This window comes from Lontra canadensis, unplaced genomic scaffold, assembly GCF_010015895.1.
Source record: "Lontra canadensis isolate GAN:19392208 unplaced genomic scaffold, GSC_riverotter_1.0 scaffold2, whole genome shotgun sequence".
Lineage (NCBI taxonomy): Eukaryota > Metazoa > Chordata > Mammalia > Carnivora > Mustelidae > Lontra > Lontra canadensis.
The window spans coordinates 48550762-48572694 of record NW_022630996.1 but is presented as its reverse complement, the minus strand read 5'-3'; the positions used below and the strand labels follow the sequence as shown (position 1 = coordinate 48572694).

Here is a 21933-nt window from a genome sequence, read left to right as displayed (position 1 = left end):
TGGTACTCTGGCTATTCTACCCTGTTGGCTAAAAAGGATTTGGGTGGTGACCTTTTTGTAAGTGTGGCACCTAAGAGAAATCCACAATGATCTCAGATGATCCAAACTCAGGCTCTCGGTGAATTCTCTGTTAGTGAGGCAAGGTTTGTACAAGTGAGTGACCGGACACACAGTGGTCATTCTTGGGGGTCCTGCAACATTCTGTAGCATACTGCTAAAGTGAACTTGGTTCGCGAGGCTGTGATTGCATACACTGGACAGAAAGAACATAAACGCAGCTGAGACACGTGTACAGCATGTGCAACTGATTATTGCTGACCAACATACGGGAAATACTCCAGAGCAAATGGTGAAGCCTCTTTTTCTTTGGTAGGGCTGCCCACCACACGTCACTGGATCAAAGCTCTCCACCCCTGAGTGGAACATCTCCATCCTACAAATACACATTACCAGGAGCACAGGACACGAAGGATGATTTCCCCCTTCGAAAAACTGGTAAGTTGGTTTAGCAAGATCCACTTGCTTTTCCATAATGTACCTATAGTTTTGTTTGGCCATCCTCTAGAGGAAAGCCAAAGGATTTGCATCACAGCTCTTCTGCCCCCTCCATCCCTCCCCTTAGCACAAACAAACATGTGCATGCAGACACGTACACCCCCGATTTCAACACCAGTTGATTCAGGATATAATCAAAGTATCTTTTCTAATTTAAAAGTTCACCCTATTTGGATTTTAAACAAATCCAACAAAAAGTGGAATTACAAAACAAAGCCAACAAAGAGTAGAATTAAGGAAGATAAAAATTCGATTTCTCCAAAAATTTGAATCTTCTCCACTAATGAGGACCTCTGTAATTTTCCCCATTTATCTAAATTTTCCTTTGGCCTCAGCCATTTACTGAAAAAATAGGAATAATAAACTTTCTTTTTCTTACACATTTTAGCACTTGTAAATTTTAATTGTTTAAGTGGTGAAACAGATAAGACCAAGGCTACCTTCTGAGTAAGTGACTTGCCTAATGTCTCACAGATTACAGGAGAACTCAGAGTGATGCTTTGTACCTAATAATCTCATGTAATTATATAAAAATTTGCTTAGGGGAACTGAGACAATGAAGCTTCTATTTGGAATTTAGTAAACCGCCTTCTGGCTCTAAGGCTAGTATTTGTTTGCTCAAATTCTCCATTTTCAGACCCCTGATACATGAATATTTAATGTGTTGCATGCTCTTACCTCTGTAATAAATATATTTAAAGTTCAGCTAGATATAAGCATAAATACCATTGGTGTGCATTCTGTTCTAAATCATATGTTTTCCAAATACAGTGTTTTTTTTTTAAGGAAAATAAGTAAATTTTAAAATCTTTGTATCTAGAACTATCTGAAAAGATATTCAGAGAAGATAGTTTGGTCCATTGTATTTTACTTAGGTTTACTTAAGATTAGATCTATGTAGTTTGTATTTGAATCCTACAGAGCAAAAATGCTTTCCAATAATTATATTCATTTTCCCAAGCAATCATGAATAACAAAAATAGATATAGATTGTAAAACCACACGCTAAAGCTATTGTCTGTCATAATTTACCTTAGCATAATGAAGATTTAAAAATAAAATCCATCATAAGTAGGAGCGTACTACCTACCATCTTTTGTACCAGGCACTGGGGTAGGATAGTGAAGTATTGCAAACCAGTCTTTGCCTTCTTATTTTTATAGCCCAAGGAGTTTTGCATTTCTACTATAAGACAATAGGGTATAGTAAAATACTTCCAAGAAGTAAAATACCTCCAGAGGTCTATGCAAAGAGGAGAATGAGATTTATGTATTGCATTAAAATTTCACACTATTATGTACAAATCAGATTGCCTTTCATGTAAATAAACTTGTCTGGGTTAAAAGGAAGAACGCAAAGAATGAGCTTCCATGTATGTCTAAAACACAGAGTATAGTTTATGAAAATTGATCCAAAGAGGACATGAGTTTTAGAATGTGCCGACTTTGATCTGCTGTCTTGACATTTAGTTGCACCAGTGGCTTATGTAGAAACTATTGACAGAGATTATGTGACTATTGCCCCAGGTCTCAGGGCAGTGACTGGCATTCAAGGACCTGAGGAGTCACTAAAAGGAAAGAAAACATAAGTCCCCTTATGGCAGGAGGTTACTGATGAGTGATACAGTTACATTCATGGAGAAAGACTTCTACCCTGCTGTGCACACAGCCTTTGAATATATTCTTACCACTGGGAGACTGAAAACTGACTGCAGAGCTGACACTGACTTTGAAAAGAAGTGGCATTTGGAACCAGTAAAGCATCCAGAAAGAAAATCTGATCTTTTTCAATACTTAAGAACAAGTACTGAAAACCCATACTCTGTGTCCCAGTTTCCATGAGAACAAGTTTAGGATTTTTTTTTTTTTTTCTCTGTAAGGAATGACTAGCGAGCTGTTAATTTATTCTTGTAAAAATTCTCAGTCCACAACAGAATTCAAAGAGAAACCCTGCTCACTATATATGTTGCAAAATTTTATTCAGATCTGCACTAATAGAACAGGCATTTTCTGTGTCTGTGTGATACATAGTAATAGTGAAAAGATCCAGCCCTTGTCTTGGCTCATGTTCTATTTTCTGTATCTGCCTAATATTTTAAGGTTATTCCCTTTGTAAAATTGAAAATCTGATATTAATGAAGCGTCAGGCCATTGATTTATAAAACTGAACTCTTCAAGCATTATACCAACGAAGTTCTTGAACAGCCATTAATACCTTTATATCTGCATAGGGGTTTTAAAATATTTCTTAATTCAATTCCCATCATCTAAGAGAAGGGCGATATAATTAAATACAGATGTTTTGTGCACATTATCTAAAGTACTTAAGAGATATCCTTCATTAATTACAAATAGGCAGAACAGAACTCTTCTTGCTTTTATCAATATGGTCCATTTGATATATTTCCAGTCCACTGTGAGAAAGTTTAGACATATATTTGCACTAAGTAGAAGAGCACTGAAATGCAGTCAAGTGATGATTTTTATTTCAGTGTTTCTTGTGTTTATCACTTAATAGCTATTATAAAAAAGTAAAACATTATAATAATTACAATTAAACATATGTAATGATTGGGGAAACGAAGATATTTTTTGCATTAAGCTACCTCGTATAAAATGAAATCTGGAGCAGTGGCATCGATGACATAGTGTAAATACCAGGACAGCTGTAACAGAGTCAGCTTTTCCTACTGGGGCCTGATTATCACCCTCTGTGGTCTACTTGAATTTCACTGAACTCAATCTTAGATTTAAAAGAAGTTATTAAATGAGTGGATTCTCTTTGGATCCATTGCACATAGTACTGAATACTTCCAATTTCTTTTTAACCTACATCAGGACTGAACTGCCAATATGTATTAGCAAGATTTAAGGGAGTAGAGCTGGAACCAGAATAAGAAAAGTTGTAATGATCTTAAAATGATTAAAGTGGCCCCAGGGGTGTCCCTTAAGCAGTGAGCACAGTTTGGAACCTCTCTTGACCTCCTAGGACCCAGCCAGCCAGTGATAACCTAGGAACAGTCAATCAAAGAGGTCTCATTTGTCTGCAGAAATCTGACCTTTGTCATGCAAAGTGGACCTTTACTTCCTTCCCCTTAGGAGGATCACGGTTGCGCCTAGCATTTAGGAAACATCAGAATAATACAAAATAGGTGGCTCTAATCAGGCCCATTCCTAATTCATTTTTCTTTTAAATGTGGGAATTGAGATTCTTTTGCTCCTTTCACAGTGCACATTGAAGGATTTCATAATTAGTTGTGAAGTTGAGAATGAAATCATTGTTTTCAATTTTTATATTTATCACCCACACTTAAAATTAGCACTTCCTTTTAGAATTACCTTCTGCAATTCTTTTTTGTTCCACAACACAAAGATTTGTTGATACTGAAATTTGTACTACTTTATTGAACTTTTTGTTTTGGCACCAAATTATATTATACTGTGGTAGGTGACCTTTTTTCCCCCTAATAGAGTATATTTCTAGACTGATAACAAACTATAAAATAGAGAAAGGAAGCATCTAGGTCCAGGCACTTTTGAAATAATGCATATTTTTCCCAAAGATACTGCATATGTGCTGACTTTGAATTGACCTGCAGAACCATTTGAATTGGATTCTGTTCCACTGAGCGTATACGTATGTTTCATAAAATGTTATGGTAAAAAGTTCTAGAGGTTTTATGGCCCATTATATTATTGGGGTCTTACCTAGTGAGCTTTGCCTTTCTTTGAATGTTACAGTCTTTCTATTTAATCCTTTTGAACAAAGTGAACTGGCGGGCTAGATTAACCTCTTAAAGCATGCAAGCCATAGAAAGCTTGGCTCAGGCCAACAGGACTGTTCCAGCCCCGCTGAAATATTCATCTTGAATGGTCAGCAACGCTAGAGTTAGACTCATATGGAAGGGGTCCAAACATAAGTTAAGGTTTTGGAAGGCCAGTGTCATTTTCCACACTGAGTAAATTGGAAAGAAGGCAGAGGTGAGACAGATAGCTTTATAAATCTCCCTCAGAATAGCAGTTAGAAGTTATGTTCTGGTACCTTGGTGACCTATTCACGTTCGTATAATCCAGAATTAATACAAGGAGGATTTTTTTAATCTTTTTTTCTTTTTCCAAGATTTTATTTATTTATTAGAAAGAGAGAAAGAGAGCACTGAGCTGGGAGGAGAGAAGCAGATTCACGTCAAGCAAGGAGCCTGGGATCATGACCTGAGCTGAGCAGTCGCTTAACCCACTGAGCCTCCCAGCACCGCCCCCCACCTTTACCTTATGTTTTAAAAATCTCTCTTTCTTCTTTCCTCTGTCTCTCTAATTCTGTGTTTTTCTCATGATACACAAACACGTGCTCACGTGAACGCATGGGCACGCGCACATGTTTCTATACAGATAGCATGAAAAGAACACTTACGCTTATGAAAACATCGCTCCGAATCTTATTCCAGACTAAAAAAACCTGGAGAATTTTTACCTGTCTTAGTACTCTATCTTAGTTCTACTGTTGCAGTCACTCTTGCTTAAAATCATTAGAATAATCTTTTGGGGATAAAATTACACCAGTTTTCCCAGAATTAAGAAGCAATGTGGAGCAGTAACAACACGCTTTGAATCCACCTACCAGTTTGAAGTCTGGATCCTCAGTCTTAGGAAATGTACTGAACCTCCTCGGCCTATGACTCAGTCATCTGCAAAATGGGAATAATTATTGCATTTGGTTCATACAGTTGTTTTAGGAATTCGATGAAGTATTGCGTGTAATGAGCTTAGGATCATACCTAGGATTTAGGGAGTGTGTAGTTAGTTCTATGTTTCTAGTTGAGAAGGAATTCAGTTTCATTTCTTTTTATCAAGTTAAAACTCTATCTCTTATTGTTGTGGAAAGTCTTTAAGGTCTAACATTCTGCCACATTTATTGATTAAACAAGTAACTGCAGAAAAAGTGACAAGCCTTCTTTTTAAGCTCTGTACAACTTGCAGTAGTAATGTCAACACTGGAATAAAGGGTTTTGTCAGTTTTCTATTTCTCTGGCATTTCAGAGCCAAATACTGTGTCCAAAAATAGCAGCAGACTTGTTTCTGTCATCTAACATTAGGAGGAACACTAATTGATGCTTTGTGCTCACTGGAGCCAAACTGAGTTTTAATTTCTGCCCTTGACTTTATTTTTAAATTATGAGACTTTAATTTTTAGAATGGTTTTAGATTTACAGAAAAACTGAGCAGATAGTACAGGGCTTCCAGATCATTCTCCACCCACCCCCCAGCCCAGTCTTTGCTCTTATTTACATCTTGCTTTACTATGGCACATTTGATATATGCAATGAACCACTAGATACATTCTTAATTAATGTAGTACATAATTTACATTAAGGTTGTTCTTAGTGTTATAAAGTTCTATAGATTTTGACACAGGAGTAATATCATGACATGTGTCCATCATTACAATATAATGCAATAGTTTCACTGCCCTAAAACTCCTTTCTGCCCCATCGATTGATCCCTTCCCCCCGACCAACCCCTGTTAACCACTGGTATTTTTACTGTCTCTATAGTCTTGCCTTCTGCATCATGTCATATAGTTTGAATCATATGGTATAATGTACGTAGCCTTCCAGACTGGCCTCCTTCACTTGACAATATGCATTTAAGATTCCTCCATGTCTTTTTGTGGCTTGGACGCTCACTCTTCTATTGTTAAGTAATAATTGTTTGTTTAAAGGCACTACAGTGTGTTCATCCCTTTACCTATTGAAAGACATCCTGACTCTTTCCAAGTTTTACCAAGTATGGATAAGTCTACTGTAAACCTTCCCATGTAGGTTTTATGTGGATGTAAGTATTGAACTCAGTTAGGTGAATTCATAGGACTGTGATAGCTAGATCTTACAGTAAGACTATGTTTAGTTCTGTAAGAAATTGCCAAACTGTCTTCCAAAGTGGCTGCACCATTATGCACACCCTCCAGTGGAGGATCAGGGTTCTTGTTGCTCCACATACTCACTAGCACTTAGCATTTTCAGTTTCAGTTTTTAGATTTTGAACATTCTAATAGGTATATGATAGTTTCCCATTTTGGTATTAATTTGTAATTTCCTACTATTCGCGTGTTATGTCTTTCTCCACCCCTTTACTTTTAATCTATCTGTGTCTTTATTTATTTAATTTTTTGAAGATTTTTATTTATTTATTTGAGAGAGAAGAGCGAGTGAGCATGAGCCAGGGGAGGGGCTGAGGGAGAGAAGGAGGCTCCCTTCTCAGCAGAGAACCTGACTTGGGGCTCTATCCCAGGACCCTGGGATCAAGACCTGAGCCCAAGGCAGAAGCTTTAACCCACTGAGCCACCCAGGCACCCTATGTCTTTATTTTTAAAATAGTTTTCTTATAGGCAACATATAGTGGGTCTTTTTTAAATCGACCCTGACAGTCTATTTTAATTAGTGTATTGGACCATTCACATTTGAAGTGGTTATTGATATCATTAGATTATTACCACCATGTGTGTAACTGTTTTCTAATCCTGTACTTACTCTTTATTATTATTTTTTTTTTAATTTACCCTTGTTTTGTAGCTTCTCTGGACTTAATTGACCATTGTATTATTCCATGTTCTCTGTCTTCTTAGCGTATCAATTGTACCTCTTTAAAAAATTTTATTTGGTGATTTCCTTAGAGTTTGAAATACATGTTTGTGGCTAAGCTGCATCTGCTTTCAAATAACACTGCACCGTACATTCCCAATTCCTCCCCCTATCCTTGCTGTCATTCATCTCATTTTTTTCTATAAGCAAAAATCACCCAATACATTGTTGATATTATTATTTTGAATAATCTATTAGATCAATTAAAAATAAGAATAATAAAATGTTTTATTTTTCTGTCATTATTCCTTCCTTTACATACATAGGAGTTTCTGACCTGTATCTTATCTTTCTTGTTGAAGACCTTCTTTTACTAGTTCTTGCAAGGCAGGTCTACTGGTAACAAATTCCCTTGGGTTTTATTTGTCTGAGAAAGGTTTTATTTCTCCTTCATGTTGAAAAGATGATTTCACCTAATACAGGATTCTAAGTTGCTGCGGTTTTTTTCTTGCTTCACTTTGCTACACAACACTTTGCTACACTCTATCTGCTTGCAAGATAGATATAATCTATCTTGCAAGATATAATCCTTATCCTTGTTACTCTTTAGGCAAGTTGCTTTCTAACAGCCTCTGGTTTCTTTGAAGATGGTCTTTTTGTCTTTGGTTTTCTGTAGTTTGAATATGATATGCCTAGGTGTTTAGCTTTTGATATTTATACTGCTTTATGTTCCCTGAGATTTCTATACCTGTGGATTTCAGCCATTGTTCCAATATTCTGTTCCTTTCTTTCTTGTTATTTTAGGATCCCCAGTACACATCTTTTGTAATTGTCCCAGAGTTCCAGGGTATTATGTTCTTTTTTTTTTTTTTTTTTCTTTACCTTTCAGCTTGGGAAGTTTCTATTGATGTGTCTTCAAGATCACTGATTCTTTCTTCAGTCACATCCAGTCAACTGATGAGCCCATCACAGCACTCTTCATTCTGTGCTTTTGATTTCAAGAATTTCCTCTTCATTCTCTCTTAGAGTTTCCATCTCCCTGCTTCCATTTACCTGTATGTTCTTTACATGTTGTCAGCTTTTTCCATGAGAGCCCTTAACATATTACTGATAGGTGTTTTAAGTTCTCTCTCTGATAATTCCAGAATCACCATTTCTGAGGCTGGTCTGATGTTTGCTTTGTCTCTTTAGAGTGTCTTTTCTCTTACCTTTTAGCATGCTTTGCAATTTTCTGTTGAAAGCTGGATGTGATGTATTAGAAAATAGAAACTGAGTGGTGAGGATTTTGGTGTGAGATTTTATGTTAATCTGGCTGGAAGTGGATTGCATTTAATGTTTACCCTAGCTGTAGCTGACAGGGCTTAGTGTCCTCTAGTTGGTTTTATCTGTTCTCTTCCCCATTCTTAGGATTACCCTAAGAAGTCTTCATAAATAGCCTGTCTTACAGCTTTTTCAGTTATAATCTATTGTTGTTATGTTGGGACCCTATTGATATGGTGGTAAAATGTTGGGGAGCATCAGGGTTCCATATCTTGTAATTAAATCTCATTTTTTTTAAATTGCCCTGCCGTCCCGGTCAGATAAATTTCTGGTAAAATATTTTTAGGGCAAGTTTTTGTGAAGTAAAATCCTCTGGATATATTTTTAAATTGTTACTTTTCCCTTGAGCATGTTTCCAAAATGGTTATTTTTCTCCCCTCTTCCATCCCTAGCCATGCCCTCATTTGTGTAGGAGGGGACTTTTCACTAACCTTCTCTTTAGAGAACCTGGTTGGATTCTTATAAGTAAAACCCATAAATGTGTAGGCCCTCGCTAAGATTGGACCCCCGGAGGTTTTAACTGTCAAGCAAGCTAGTCTGTATCTATCTCCAGCAGTTTGTGCCTCCAGCAACTCCTCAAAATCACATTTAAAGGTTCCTACTGGTTACTGGCTCCAGTGGGCTTCTGCTTTCAGTAAGCTGAGCTCAGCTGTGATTTTCTGTATTTTCCTGGCTCTCCAGATTTCAGGGTAGGACTCTGAGACCTCTATTCTCTGAAGGTTGGAAGAAAACCACTTTGATTTTTTACTTTGTTCAGCTTTTTTCTTGTGATGAGGATGGAAGTGAAGATTTCCAAGCTCTTTACATATTGGAGTTGATACCGGAAGTCTGCCATTGACGTTTAAACCTGTAAAATATTAAAAAAAATTTTTTAAACACAACTTTCCAAGTTTTAGAGGTGACAGATTTATATTTAAGCAATATAATTCTTACCAATTAATTATAATAGATGTTCTAAAGATTAGCATAAATGATTGACTGTCTTTCTCAGCTTGGTCATGACTAACAAATCCATGTGCTAAAAACTGTGACAGAATAGGCTGAAATAATTTTAAATCACATTTTGGAAGGAATCCAATACTTTGTGCTGAAGTCTTTGCCTAATGATTTATTCTATGATATTTTATTCTATGCTCTCTTCTGTATGTCATATTTCTCTTCTCCTTAATTGGAACCAACACCCTATTGATTTTGGTACATTGAAAATATATTTGATGAAACATTGGTTTGGGATGGTGTATAAACTACTGTGTAAGCAAGATTTGGGAATTATAAGAGATTTTTTCTGTGTTTTTATTTTTCTCATTATATCAAACTCTAGAGATTTGATAAGGTAAGAAAAACCAATCGTGACCCTCCAAAAGTTAGAGTTCAATTCCCTTTTAAAACAGAATTTAATTTTCCACATAGGTAATTTTACTTTTTGAAAGAAGACTTTCTGATAGATTTAACCACTTTAATTATGAAAAGTTTGCTATTTTTTAAAAAAAGATTTTATATATTTATTTGACAGAGGAAGACACAGTGAGAGAGGGAACACAAACGGGGAGTAGGAAAGGGAGAAGCAGGCTTCCTATTGAGCAGGGAGCCTGATGCGGGTTGGATCCCAGACCCTGGTCATGACCTGAGCCAAAAGGCAGATGCTTAACTACTGAGCCACCCAGGTGCCCCAAAAGTTGGCTATTTTAAACTAAGTCATTGATTCTAAAATGCTCATTTTTTAAACAAACATGTTTATAATCTCAATGGGTCTAATGGATGATATTTTCATAGTTCAACCAGCAATGGTTTTTGCTTTTGCATGTTTTTCTTAGTGATTGTGCATGCTACAGTTGATAAGTTACTGTGGTATTTACCTAAGAATTAAATGGTTTAGAATGATAAGATTTCTTGTCCTATGGAAAAAATATAAATTTATATGTACTTTTATATAAAAATTACTTAAAAACGCAGATATTAATGTTCCTAAGAATTATGTATTCAAAAGTTAGTTGTGATTAAGTTAGAATCAAGGAACAAAATGGTTTAAGTTTCACAATTCAATAAACAAGAAGCTGGTCTCACAGATTGTATGTGCAGTATGGATGATAACTACTTTAGAGCCAAGAGCAAGTACCAATTGCAAATTGTGTGATAATTAAACAACCTTGTAAGAACTTTGAAAATCTAACTCACATTGTTTATTTGTGGGGGGAAATTACTATGAAAAAGCTGATACAGGCTAGAAAGACAAAGCATGGAAAGTAATCTTATAGTTTGGAGTTAGATCTGGCTGAGAATTCTAGGAAGAGGCTACCACGTAGAGCTATGTAGCCATGGACAAGTTAAAAGGACTTCTCTGAGCCTCAGTTTTTTTCAAGTGTCAAGTATGGAAGATAATTGCCTTGCAGAATTATGATAAGCCGTAAAGGTATTGTAGGAAAGTGCCTGATATATGGAGTCTCTGTACGTATTTTCTGTGTGAGTGACTAGGAATGATGGTATGGCATTCGTGGTAGGAATTAGTAGTTGTAGTCAGATGGTATAATAATGCAAGACTTGGAATACCAAAAGGATTCCAGGACTATGGTCTTAACCATGTCACTAATATATGGCCTTAAACACAGGACTTCATGATTTTGGATCTCAGATTTCTGAGGTAAAGGAAAGATTTGGAGCAAATGATTCCTAAGATTGTGTACAAGTTTAAGAAGGAAATATCATGTTTCATGAAGAGTAAGATAAAAAAAAATGTTAATAATTTGAAGACTATATAAATAAGAAATAAATGATGGTGCTCTTACAGAATTATGTCTCAAATTCATTATAATTAACTGTAACAAAGCCTAATGACATATTTTTCACTCTCCATAAAATGCTCAATTAGAAACAGGCAGGACATTTTAGGTAAGATTGGAATGAGAAATTGGCAAAAAATAATAATTAAGATTTTAAAAGCATTTAGCCATCTGTTGTATAATCATGAGAATGATTGAAAAAAGACTCCTAATTTGTAACATTCAGAATTTTATAACTTGAAACACTGGGGAAAAGATTCCATGAAAATATATGTACTTAAATATCTCTAGACATATCTAATGAAATAAATTAAAAGAGGACAGAAAGTAAGTGATGAAATGTTTGCAATTATATTTTCTTTAAGTTTTCAGCCACTCACAGGGTTGCTTTGAAATGAAGGGGTCCTTTATGGCAAATAAATCTGGAAGAAACCATTATCTTTTTGTTCAAAAACCTTAGTATTAAGGCAGCTTTTAATAAGAGTTTATCCTGGTATGCTAGGCTTTTTCATCAAATGACCTTAATTTACCTATTTAGAGTCACTTTATTTTTGTTTCCCCCTCTCCTCTTTGTATAGAACCATTTGCTTTGGAGCTTGTTATTTTTATCTCAAGATTTAAACATTCTTCACCACCTATCCATATAAAAGATAAATTCAAAAGTTATTTTTTATAAAACCTGCATTCTGGCGTTCCTGGGTGGCTCAGTGGGTTAAAGCCTCTGCCTTCAGCTCAGGTCATGATCCCAGGGTCCTGTGATCAAGCCCTGCATCAGGCTTTCTGCTCAGCAGGGAGCCTGCCTCCCCCCCCTCCCCTGCCCCCTCTGCCTGCCTCTCTGCCTACTTGTGATCTCTGTCTGTCAAATAGATAAATAAAATCTTAAAAAAAAAAAAAAAAAAGCCTGCATTCTGGCTTTTTCCTTATCTGTATTCTCATATCACTATTATTTTTACTATAAAAGCTGGCAATCGTATTTTAATTATAGATATCATATTTCATACTGATGTTTTTATCTTGTTCTTCCCAATTAGAGGGTACAAATGTGAAAGAGTGTGTTTATGAGATCTTCATTCCTTATCTGACAAACCACACTTTATGCTGTGCCTCATATCTTAGTGGGTAGTAAAGAAATCAATATACATAAAAAATGACTTTTGCCATTAATGAGCTCACAGTCTTCAGAGTAAGGTATATCTACAGGTTCCTGAAAGGGTGATTGAAAATTAGCTTACTTTAGTATTTGGACCACCTTATTTCTTGAGGAACTATTATTTTACATTTCCAGATTTTGAACATTCTTTTTTTTTTTTAAGATTTTATTTATTTGACAGATAGAGATCACAAGTAGGCAGAGAGGCAGGCAGAGAGAGAGAGGGAAGCACTCCCTACTGAGCAGAGAGCCTGATGCGGGGCTTGATCCCAGGACCCTGAGATAACGACCTGAACTGAAGGGCTTAACCCACTTAGCCACCCAAGTGCCCCCAGATTTTGAACATTCTTGAGTAAGAGCAAAGATCTAAACCCCCCAAAGAATATAGACAGAAGACACTGAGATACTAATTTTTTAGTTATAAGCAGTCAGCATATTTAATTGGAATTATCGATTTAATTTTATTATATATATTTTAAAGTAGATAACATGGAACAACTTCTCAGAGAGCATTTACTAGCCTGCTACAGCTGTATTTATGTGGTTCTTTGAAAATAATGGTGGGAAAATTCTGTATCTGTGTTGTCTAATTCACTAGCCATGAGGCAGGTGTAGCCACTCGAAATTAAACACAAATGTTGCTAGTATGCCTAATAAGGAGGTAAGTTTTTTGAAAAATTTTAATAAATTTAAATTTAAATATCCACATGGAGCTAGCTATTTACTATCCTATACAACAGCACGAGTACAGACCAAGGCAGGCAGAAACACAGCCTGAGTGTCATGGCAAAATCTCTCTGGTGCCCAAGGGAGACATCACTCATCAGTCACAGCAAACTCTTCCTTCTGAGTTTGGACACAGCCTTAGAAGAATTTTGAAATCACATCTCCCAAAGAAGAGATACAGTCTGAATAAATGAGACTTTTTTGGGATTCTTAATTTTTAAGTAGCAAGAAACTAATACAAATTAGCTTAGTTTAAAAAAAAAAAAGAGGAGGAGGAGGAGGGGATTTGGAGGGCTTCTTTTAACTGAATTTTTTGTTTGTTTGTTTCCATGTGCTTAGATCTTAGTTCAATGTGATCACATGTTATTGTTAGAAGTATGAGTTCCTATACTAGTGCTGCTGGACTTTACATACGGTAATGCTCTCTCCAAATGGTGACAGGGATAACCCCGGAGAGCCCTAGACCTGCCTTTTAATCGCTTAACAAAAATAGGAAAACCAGGCACTTTCTACCAAACAGTTCTGATAAATTCCCAGGATTAATTCAGTTGAATAGCTTGGGTCATGTACCAACCCTGAAAACATCACTTTTTACAGAGAGATGGATTGCATCGGTGGGGAGACTGCCTCACAGGCTTACCCTGAAAGTTTGAATGGAATTTATAGTTGCTCTCTAAATGGCCCAGATTGAGAATGAAATTGTGACCAGCATTCATCCTTCTAAAAGGCAGTTCTGATTCTATTAGCACTCTCTCTCTCCCTCTCTCTCTTTTTAGTATCATGTCGTCTGCAGATAGTACAAATTGCACTCCTTCCTTACCAATTGTGATGACTTTTATTTCTTTTTCTTGTCTGGTCGCTGTGGCTAGGATTTCCAGTACTATGTTGAATAGAAAGGTTAAAGCAGACATCCTTGTCTGGTTTCTGACCTTAGAGGTCTCAGTTTTTCACATTAAGTATGATGTTAGCTGTGGGTTTTTCATATATGGCCTTTATTATGTTGAAATATGTTCCCTCTGTGTGTAGTTTGTTGAGAATTTTTATCCTGAATGGATGTCATCCTTTGTCAAATGCTTTTTCTGCAACTGTTGAGATGATCATATGGCTCTTATCCTTTCTCTTATTAATGTGATGTGTCACATTGATTGATTTGCAAATATTGAACCACCTTTGCATCCCTGGAATAAATCCCACTTGATCATAATGATTTCTAATGTATTGTTGGATTCAGTTTGCTAATAATACTTTGTTAAGATTTTTACATCGATGTTCATCAGAGATAATGGCCTACAGTTTTCTTTCTTTCTTTATTTTTTTTTTGTAGTTGATTTCAGGGTAATTCTGGCCTCATAGATTGAATTTGGAAACTTTCTTTGCTCTTTTATTTATTTGAAAGAGTTTAAGAAGAGTAGGTATTAACTCTTCTTTAAATGTTTGGCAGAATTCACCAGGAAGCCATCTGGTCCTGGGTTGTGGTTTGTTGGGAATTTTTTGATTACTGGTTAACTTTCATTGCTAGTAATTAGTGTGTTAAAATTTTCTACTTCTTCCTGATTCAGTTTTGGGATGTTGTATGTTTCTAGGAATCTATCCATTTCTTCTAGATTGTCCAATTTGTTGGCATATAATTTTTCATACATTTTATTATAACTCTGTATTTCTGTAGTGTCACTTATTTCTCCTCCATTTCTGATTTTATTTGAGTCTTCTCTCTTTTTTTCTTGATGAAAGGATTAGCAAATTTGTTGATCTTTTCCATGAACCAGTTCCTGATCCTATTAAATCTCTTGTTCAAAATATTATGTGATTGTCACACGTGCCCTGGAACTTTCTTCAGTGGTCTCTTCAGGTCAGAATTTCCTATTCATTTCAAAAGTCACCTCAAGCACTACAATTTGTAGGAAGCTTTTCCAAATCGTCTTTCTTCTGAAGCAGTGATGCTGAAATCTTCACAATTCAGTTCCCTTAATTTTCTTTTGTTACCTATGTTATTTCCATGTAAATACCTCTCTTTGTAATAACAAAATTTACTCAGTGGCAGGATTTGTGTTGTATATTTTTTTGGTCTCAACAATAGAGATCACAGTATTTTTCTGTGGTACATCAGAGTTTTTCAAAATTTTTTTAGCTATGACCTACTGCACAGTGTGGAATACACACACATCCTAAAAACAAATAAAAATTCACAATAATGTTATCATGTATAATAGATTCTTTACTATTCTATTTATTTTATTTTAAAATGCTGGTTATACCAAAATAGATTGATTTCATGTCCCCCATTTTGCAAAATATTATGGAAGATGATTCTGCAAGGTTTATGAAATGAATTTTTGCCAGAGAAATGCACTGAGAACTTTGGGATATAAATCATTTTTGGAATACAGACTGTCATATCAAGAGGAGAATGATGATTAATTACATGATGATGATGTTTACTGCCTTCAGACATTGTGTTGCTCCATAGTAGAACACTGATCAACAAGAGAACAACAAATTCCCTTGCTGTGATAGTTGGTAAGGGATAAGTGGGTAATTTATAGATTTTGAGATTACTACTGGCAGGAATAACTTATACAAGTTTAATAAAATGCTTATTAAATAATAATTTTGAGGGGAATGTTAACAGCTGTTAGATTTATATGGTAGTAATAGATAACACTATGTGCAAGATACGATTGTAAGCATCTTCTTTATATATCTTATGATTCTATGCAGTCACCCTTGAAATGCATCTCCTTGTTTTTCAGTAGTTTTCTAGACAAGGGAACAGTCACAGAGAAGTCAGTAATTTTCCTCACTTCTCTTTTTATTTACATGGGTGAGTGTAACGCCAGATTTTAAGTGCAGTGTTGGGTTCGAAGACAGTGAAATCTGGCCTTTCAATCCCTATGTTTCATACATAAATAAATGGTATCTGCTTGGTATCATTGAAAAAGGCAATTACGCTAAATGTTATAGGACCACATTGATTCATCCAAATAAAAAGTAGTGAATTATCACAATTTAGATTGTACTGATTATCATTTAACTTCAGTCTAATGATGAGTAGTGTTCAAAATATTTTAGAGGGGCACCTGAGTGACTCAGTTGGTTAAACGTCTGCCTTCAGCTCAGGTCATGATCTCAGGGTCCTGGGATCAAGGCCCGCAGCGGGCTCTCTGCTCACTGGGGAATTTACTTCTCCATCTCACTCTCCTTCTGTGCTCTCTCTCTTTCAAATAAATAAATAAAATTAAAAAAAAAATTTAGAAATAGCATATGAGCTTGGATTAGTCCTTGTAAGTCCAACTAGTACAGACATTTCCTTTTGAAAGCAAATTATTTAAAATCATAAATTGGTGTATTCTTTCTGCATCTATATATTTAGACATTTTTAAAATAAACTCTTCCAGAAACAAAATATAATTTTAAGTTGGAATTTCTAAATATATTTGCTATAATCAAATATAAGAACTAATTTATTGATCAATAATGGAATTCCAAGAAACTGCAAATATAAAATTAGTGCCAGAATATGACTTTGCCATCACTGTACAAGAAAATACTGTTTTTGAAATCTACTAGTTTTTTTAGGGAGTTCGATAAGCTTGTAGATACATAAGAATTTATAGAGATACCTTATATATCTTTAAATATGCCATCTAGAAACTATTTTTTTACATTTATTATTTATTTTTAACATAGTTATAAGAAAAAATTATGAAGACTGTTTCTTCGGGTTTTAGAAAATGTTCCTTAAAGACATGCATTGGGGCGCCTGGGTGGCTCAGTCATTAAGCGACTACCTTCGGCTCAGGTCATGATCCCAGAGTCCTGGGATCAAGTCCTGCATCGGGCTCCTTGCTAGTGGGAAGCCTGCTTCTCCCTCTCCCACTCCCCCTGCTTCTGTTCCCCCTCTCGCTGTGTCTCTCTCTGTCAAATAAGTAAATAAATTCTTCAAGAAAAAAAAAAAAGATACATGCATTATCTTTCCATTACCACTACATATGCATTCAAGCAAAATAATTTTCTTTTGAACATGTTACTAGGATAATATTTCTCTCTCCTAAAGAATTAATATACTTACTTGTTGAAATGATAACAGCTCTCTATATTTTTCCTTTGCTCTCATTGTCAGAGCTAAGCTATTTAACTGGTTCAACTGAAGAAACTATACTTAGCCTACACACAAATTTTCCTTACTTGTTTATTTGGCTTACTCTATTATATATTTACTGTTTTTTTGTTAAAAAGGCCCCCATCTTAATTGTACAAAATATATAAATCAGTAAAATAGAAAAAACCATAATTTCTGTGTTGGAACCATAAGTATATTATTCACTTTATGATGTCTTTTAATATCAAATTTGAATCTCCCATGTCTTTTTATTGGGTAAATAATAATTTAGCATACAGCTATACCATAATTTATTTATAGCCTTCCAGCATTGGATTTTTAAGGTATTTACAGTATCTGCTATTAAAATAATTTTGCAGTAAACACTATAGAAGTTCCATCTTTGGGCAAATGGCTTATTATTTATACAGGATAGATTTCTAGAAGTATATTTTCTGGTTCAGACTCTACCCTATAAAATTTGCTTCACTTTTCTTCCCTAACTAAAGTGATTTAAAATGTCTACTATTGGGGCACCTGGGTGGCTCAGTTGGTTAAGTGTCTGCCTTCAGTTTATGTCATGATCCTGGGGTCTTGAGATTGAGGCCTGAATTGGGTTTCTTGCTCAGAGGGGAGTCTGCTTCTCCTTCTCCCTCTGTCCCTTGCCCCCACTGTGTCTTCTCTCTCTCACTTGCTCATTCTGTCTCAAATAAATAAAATCTCAAAAAAAAAGAAAAGAAAAGAAAATGTCTATTATGTGTGGGCACTAATCTATGGTGGGTAACTTTATTTTTTTTTTTAATTTGCCTGTTTTATTTATGTTGTTTATTGAGAGAATCTTCAAATTCCTTTAAAAGTAGCATAACATGAATAACTAAAAGCATTTTTCTCAGGAACAGGGAAAAAAAACCCTGAAATAATGGTCATACATGACATTTGAGTGTGCAAATGCTAATAGTGAAATATTCCTAAATATAAATGCCCAAATTCAGAGATTTTGTAATTTATAAAAACATAAAATTTATACCTTGAAGAACTCCAGAAATGCTTTCCTTGGTCCTGTTATCACTTGGTATCATGCTATTTTTTACTATGATGCTCTATTAAACAAATTCTCTGCCTTCATAATGGTTTTAGTTGTGAAGACACATGCAATGAATACAAACAGAAGTCATGTCTGTTTATACATTCGTTTGATTGTTTTTTTAAAATAATTACCCATTTTATTCCCCTAAAAGATTTGATATGGATATAGATATTATGTGATTAAGAGGATAGTGTTTTAAAGTTCTTCAAGTGTTTTAGACTTGTGTAAGCAAGGAGTGAATGCTGGAGTATGGAGGGAAGTCTTCGTGGAGAGAATGGGTTCACAGCATATCGGAGGCAATGGTTAGGTAGAGAGTTGGGGAGGAGCACAGAAGGCGTGATCAGGAGTGAGCATCTGAAGGTGGATGACTTATTTTTGCCACCATTGGGGGAAACTCTGCCAGATGACGTAGTACCAGATGATACAAGCCCCTGTGAGACTCAGTCTGTAGGAATTCTCTTTCTCTTGAAGCCTGGTGTAAGAAGAGGACCAAAGAAGTCAGTACAGTGCATTTCCATGCATGAGAGTAGAATGAAACAAGAAAAGCTTTGGAAAGATAGATCCCAGGTTATTGTATGCAGGTCCAAAGGAAAGAAAAGAATGGAAAACAGAGAGCTTAGCTAAATCACTTCCGTAAAAATTAAAATAAACATTCAGAGAGCTTATAAATGTATTTGAGGTTACACAGGTAGTAAACAACAAAGGTAGAATTTGAATTCCAATCTTTTTGACACCAAAATGTGTGGGTATTAGCCTAGCCTTGTAGATTTCACTAGAGATGGAAAAATGTTAAAACCAACTGATATAAAGATGTTGAGAACAAAGTTGATGAGTTGTGTTTTGATTATACTAATGAAGATAAGAATACAATAAACAAAGGAAAGATGACAATAAACTGACTGAAATTTCAAAATTGGAGTTTTCATTGAGTCACAGAGAAAACTTAGTAAGTTTTGAGCATTTTGAGCCATTTAGAAGAGAAATTGTGTGTTTGTGTGTGTGCATGTATGTGTGTAAGAGAGAGACAGGCAGAAAAACAGAGAGCAGGGGTAGGTGGGAGCGAGGACATGCATATGATTGTTTAGAGAATGAGAGAAGTAAGAAAGCTCAGAGGACCCAGGGAAGAAAAGAAGGTGTAAAGAGGTGGAGAATTCGAGAATGAAGAGCTCTTTGCTACAGAAGGCAAGAAGAGAAATGAAAGTTTGGATCTTTCAAGGATAGGTATTGTAAATATCCTAATACCTTCCACTTCTTTGTAAGTGAGCTTTAAAATCCAGAGGTGAGAACTGAGTAAATCCTAGGGATGAATGACATGAGAACACAGGGAAATACTCTGTCAGGAGAGGAAATGGAGATGCTGGCACATGAGAAGAGGCCATGACTGTCTGAAATAAAAATTCACTTTAGTTGTTCTCGTTTTTCCCTCCCCCTTTTGTTGTCAACCTTTGAGTCTATTCCATCATTACCTGTATGATTAAGTTCAGAATAGCACTTACTGGGACTTAAGTTATTCTGCGAGGTTATGACGTTACAGAACGTTGTATCCTCTGAGTTAGCTCTTTTTTTCTCTTCTTTACCAGTATTCTCATAGGACACCAGTGACTTAAAAATCTCTAAATCAATGGATTCTTCTTAGGTTTTTGTTTTTTTTTTTTTCTTTGCCCTGTCTTTCATGGCTTTTGACCCCCTTGACCAACTCTCTTTCTCCTTTAAAGTTAAATTTTATTTGCTGCTCTTCCATTCATTTGCTTCTTATCTCTGTTTGCATTGCTATGTCCTTCATGCCTGCAGCCCACAAGACGGAATTTCCCATCAGTGGTCTCCTCTCTGTGTCAAGTTCCATAGTTTTAATTTTCCTGTGTTTTAAATATAATCACCCTATTAAAGGTTTTAATTCTAGTTCTTACTCATTCTAACTACTTCTTATTTAAATCAGTGAGTGCTCTGATAGTGGGGTTTAACTCAGCTTCCTCATTCATATAGTGATCAGACTGACCAAGGACCTTCTTCATTTTTTTCCTTTAAATTTTTCCATTTGTGGTCAAAATCTACATCTTGAATTCTCAACCTTTCTGCAGACTCCAGGGTGATATTCCCAAGGTGTCCTGCAATTATTGTCACTTCCCCGGGTTTAAAAATTGACTCTTGCCTCTTCCACCTCAAAGCATGTCCTGATTCCTTGATTCTGCTAAAACCTCTGCCCATGGCTTCATTGTCTTTTCTCCTTTCTTGTCCAGTCCAACACTAAGTGCAGCTCTTTCATTTTTTTAAAGTAGGAATCATCTTTTTAGATATATAATTTTTCCTTCCCTTATACCTAGTGTACAACTTTGCAGAGAACAAGTGCTCAGGTAATAATTGCTGAAGGGAGTGTCTCATCCTTCTCTTCTTACCTGACTGCTATTAGTTCTCCTTCAGAAACATGGAATCATAATTAAAACCAATTAAATGAGAATCAGCAACATTCTCTTTTTTTCCCCCTACTCTTAGCTGAAGTACAGCATTCAAACCACCTGAAATAGAATAAACTGGTAAGAAAAACAATGCTGTTCTTTGAGCCCTGATAGAACATAAATTCAGTGAAAATCTGTTCAAACCACAACTCTAATTAAAGGTTTTAGCTGCCAAATAATATGTTCTGGTTAAAGCCAAGTTAGTATTATAGAGTGTTTCAGGAATAACAGCACAGGCTTTATACTTTGCTGTTGATTTTCTCATGGGAAACTCATGTAAAGGAGAGTGATACCTCCCTATTGACTTTAACTTTTAGAAATGCAAAGCATGCTGAAATTGTACATAATTCTCTTCTAAAGAAAAGGAAATAGCATTTCAATGGTTTTCCTCAGTGTCTTATTGAGTTATGGTGGGGCACAATTATGTCTCTTAAATTGATTTACCAGATGGAACTTTGCATTTTCTATTCAGCTGATTAAGTTGTAGGAGCCTGGAATTGTATCTCATACCATGAAGATCATATATAAAAGCATAAATATTTTAATTAACTACATTTTGAAACTAGCTGATTAGAGGTTTAAACTGGTTTTTCCCCCCCTCCTTTAACTTCCATGGTACTAAAAAAGGGAAATTGTTCTTAAGAATGGGCCTTATCATACAGTTGTTATTTGGCTTAATAATTTAATATCTTAAATGGAACCTATAAAGAAATAAAATAAAATGTTCCTACCCGAGTGAGTTTTGGAAATTGATTGCTTACATGGCTATTTAATACATACAAAGTACTCTTAGCATTATAGGGTGAGAAGAAATGATCCTTAACTTACACCCTCATGGATCTTTAACAGAAAAAATTTAAAGAAAAAAAGCTCTATTTTTGCCTTTTTTTTCTCCTTTGAATCTTTCTACAAGTAAGAAAATATATCAATAAAGCCTTTACCTTTTTTAGAAAATTAAATCTGTTAAAATAGTAAATACTAATTTTAAATAAGTTATTGTCCTGTCTGTTTGCTAAGTGATGGGCATCTATCATTAAAAGCTTTCTTTAATGTCTGACTTGCTTACCTAAAAATAATGTCGTAAAAATATAGCACAGTAAAACCCAATCTAGTCAGGACAAATATTTGGGAATTTTCAGACTTCCTGAACACTGCCCACACTGGAATTCATTAGACTGCTGTATTGGCT

General features: G+C 35.4%; 1 protein-coding gene across 11 annotated transcripts in view; it reads left to right on the top strand.

Moving 5' to 3' along the window:
* HDAC9 (histone deacetylase 9) overlaps positions 1-21933 on the top strand; it is an 856076-nt gene that overhangs the window by 424290 nt on the left and 409853 nt on the right. For all 11 annotated transcript variants that reach the window (XR_004384558.1, XR_004384557.1, XM_032873697.1 and 8 more), the window contains one exon: positions 374-495. Coding sequence is in view for 9 of the 11 variants with exons in the window: in XM_032873697.1 (XP_032729588.1) it covers positions 374-495 (122 nt within the window). In the remaining 2 variants the exon portion in view is untranslated. The remainder of the gene's footprint in view (positions 1-373; positions 496-21933) is intronic.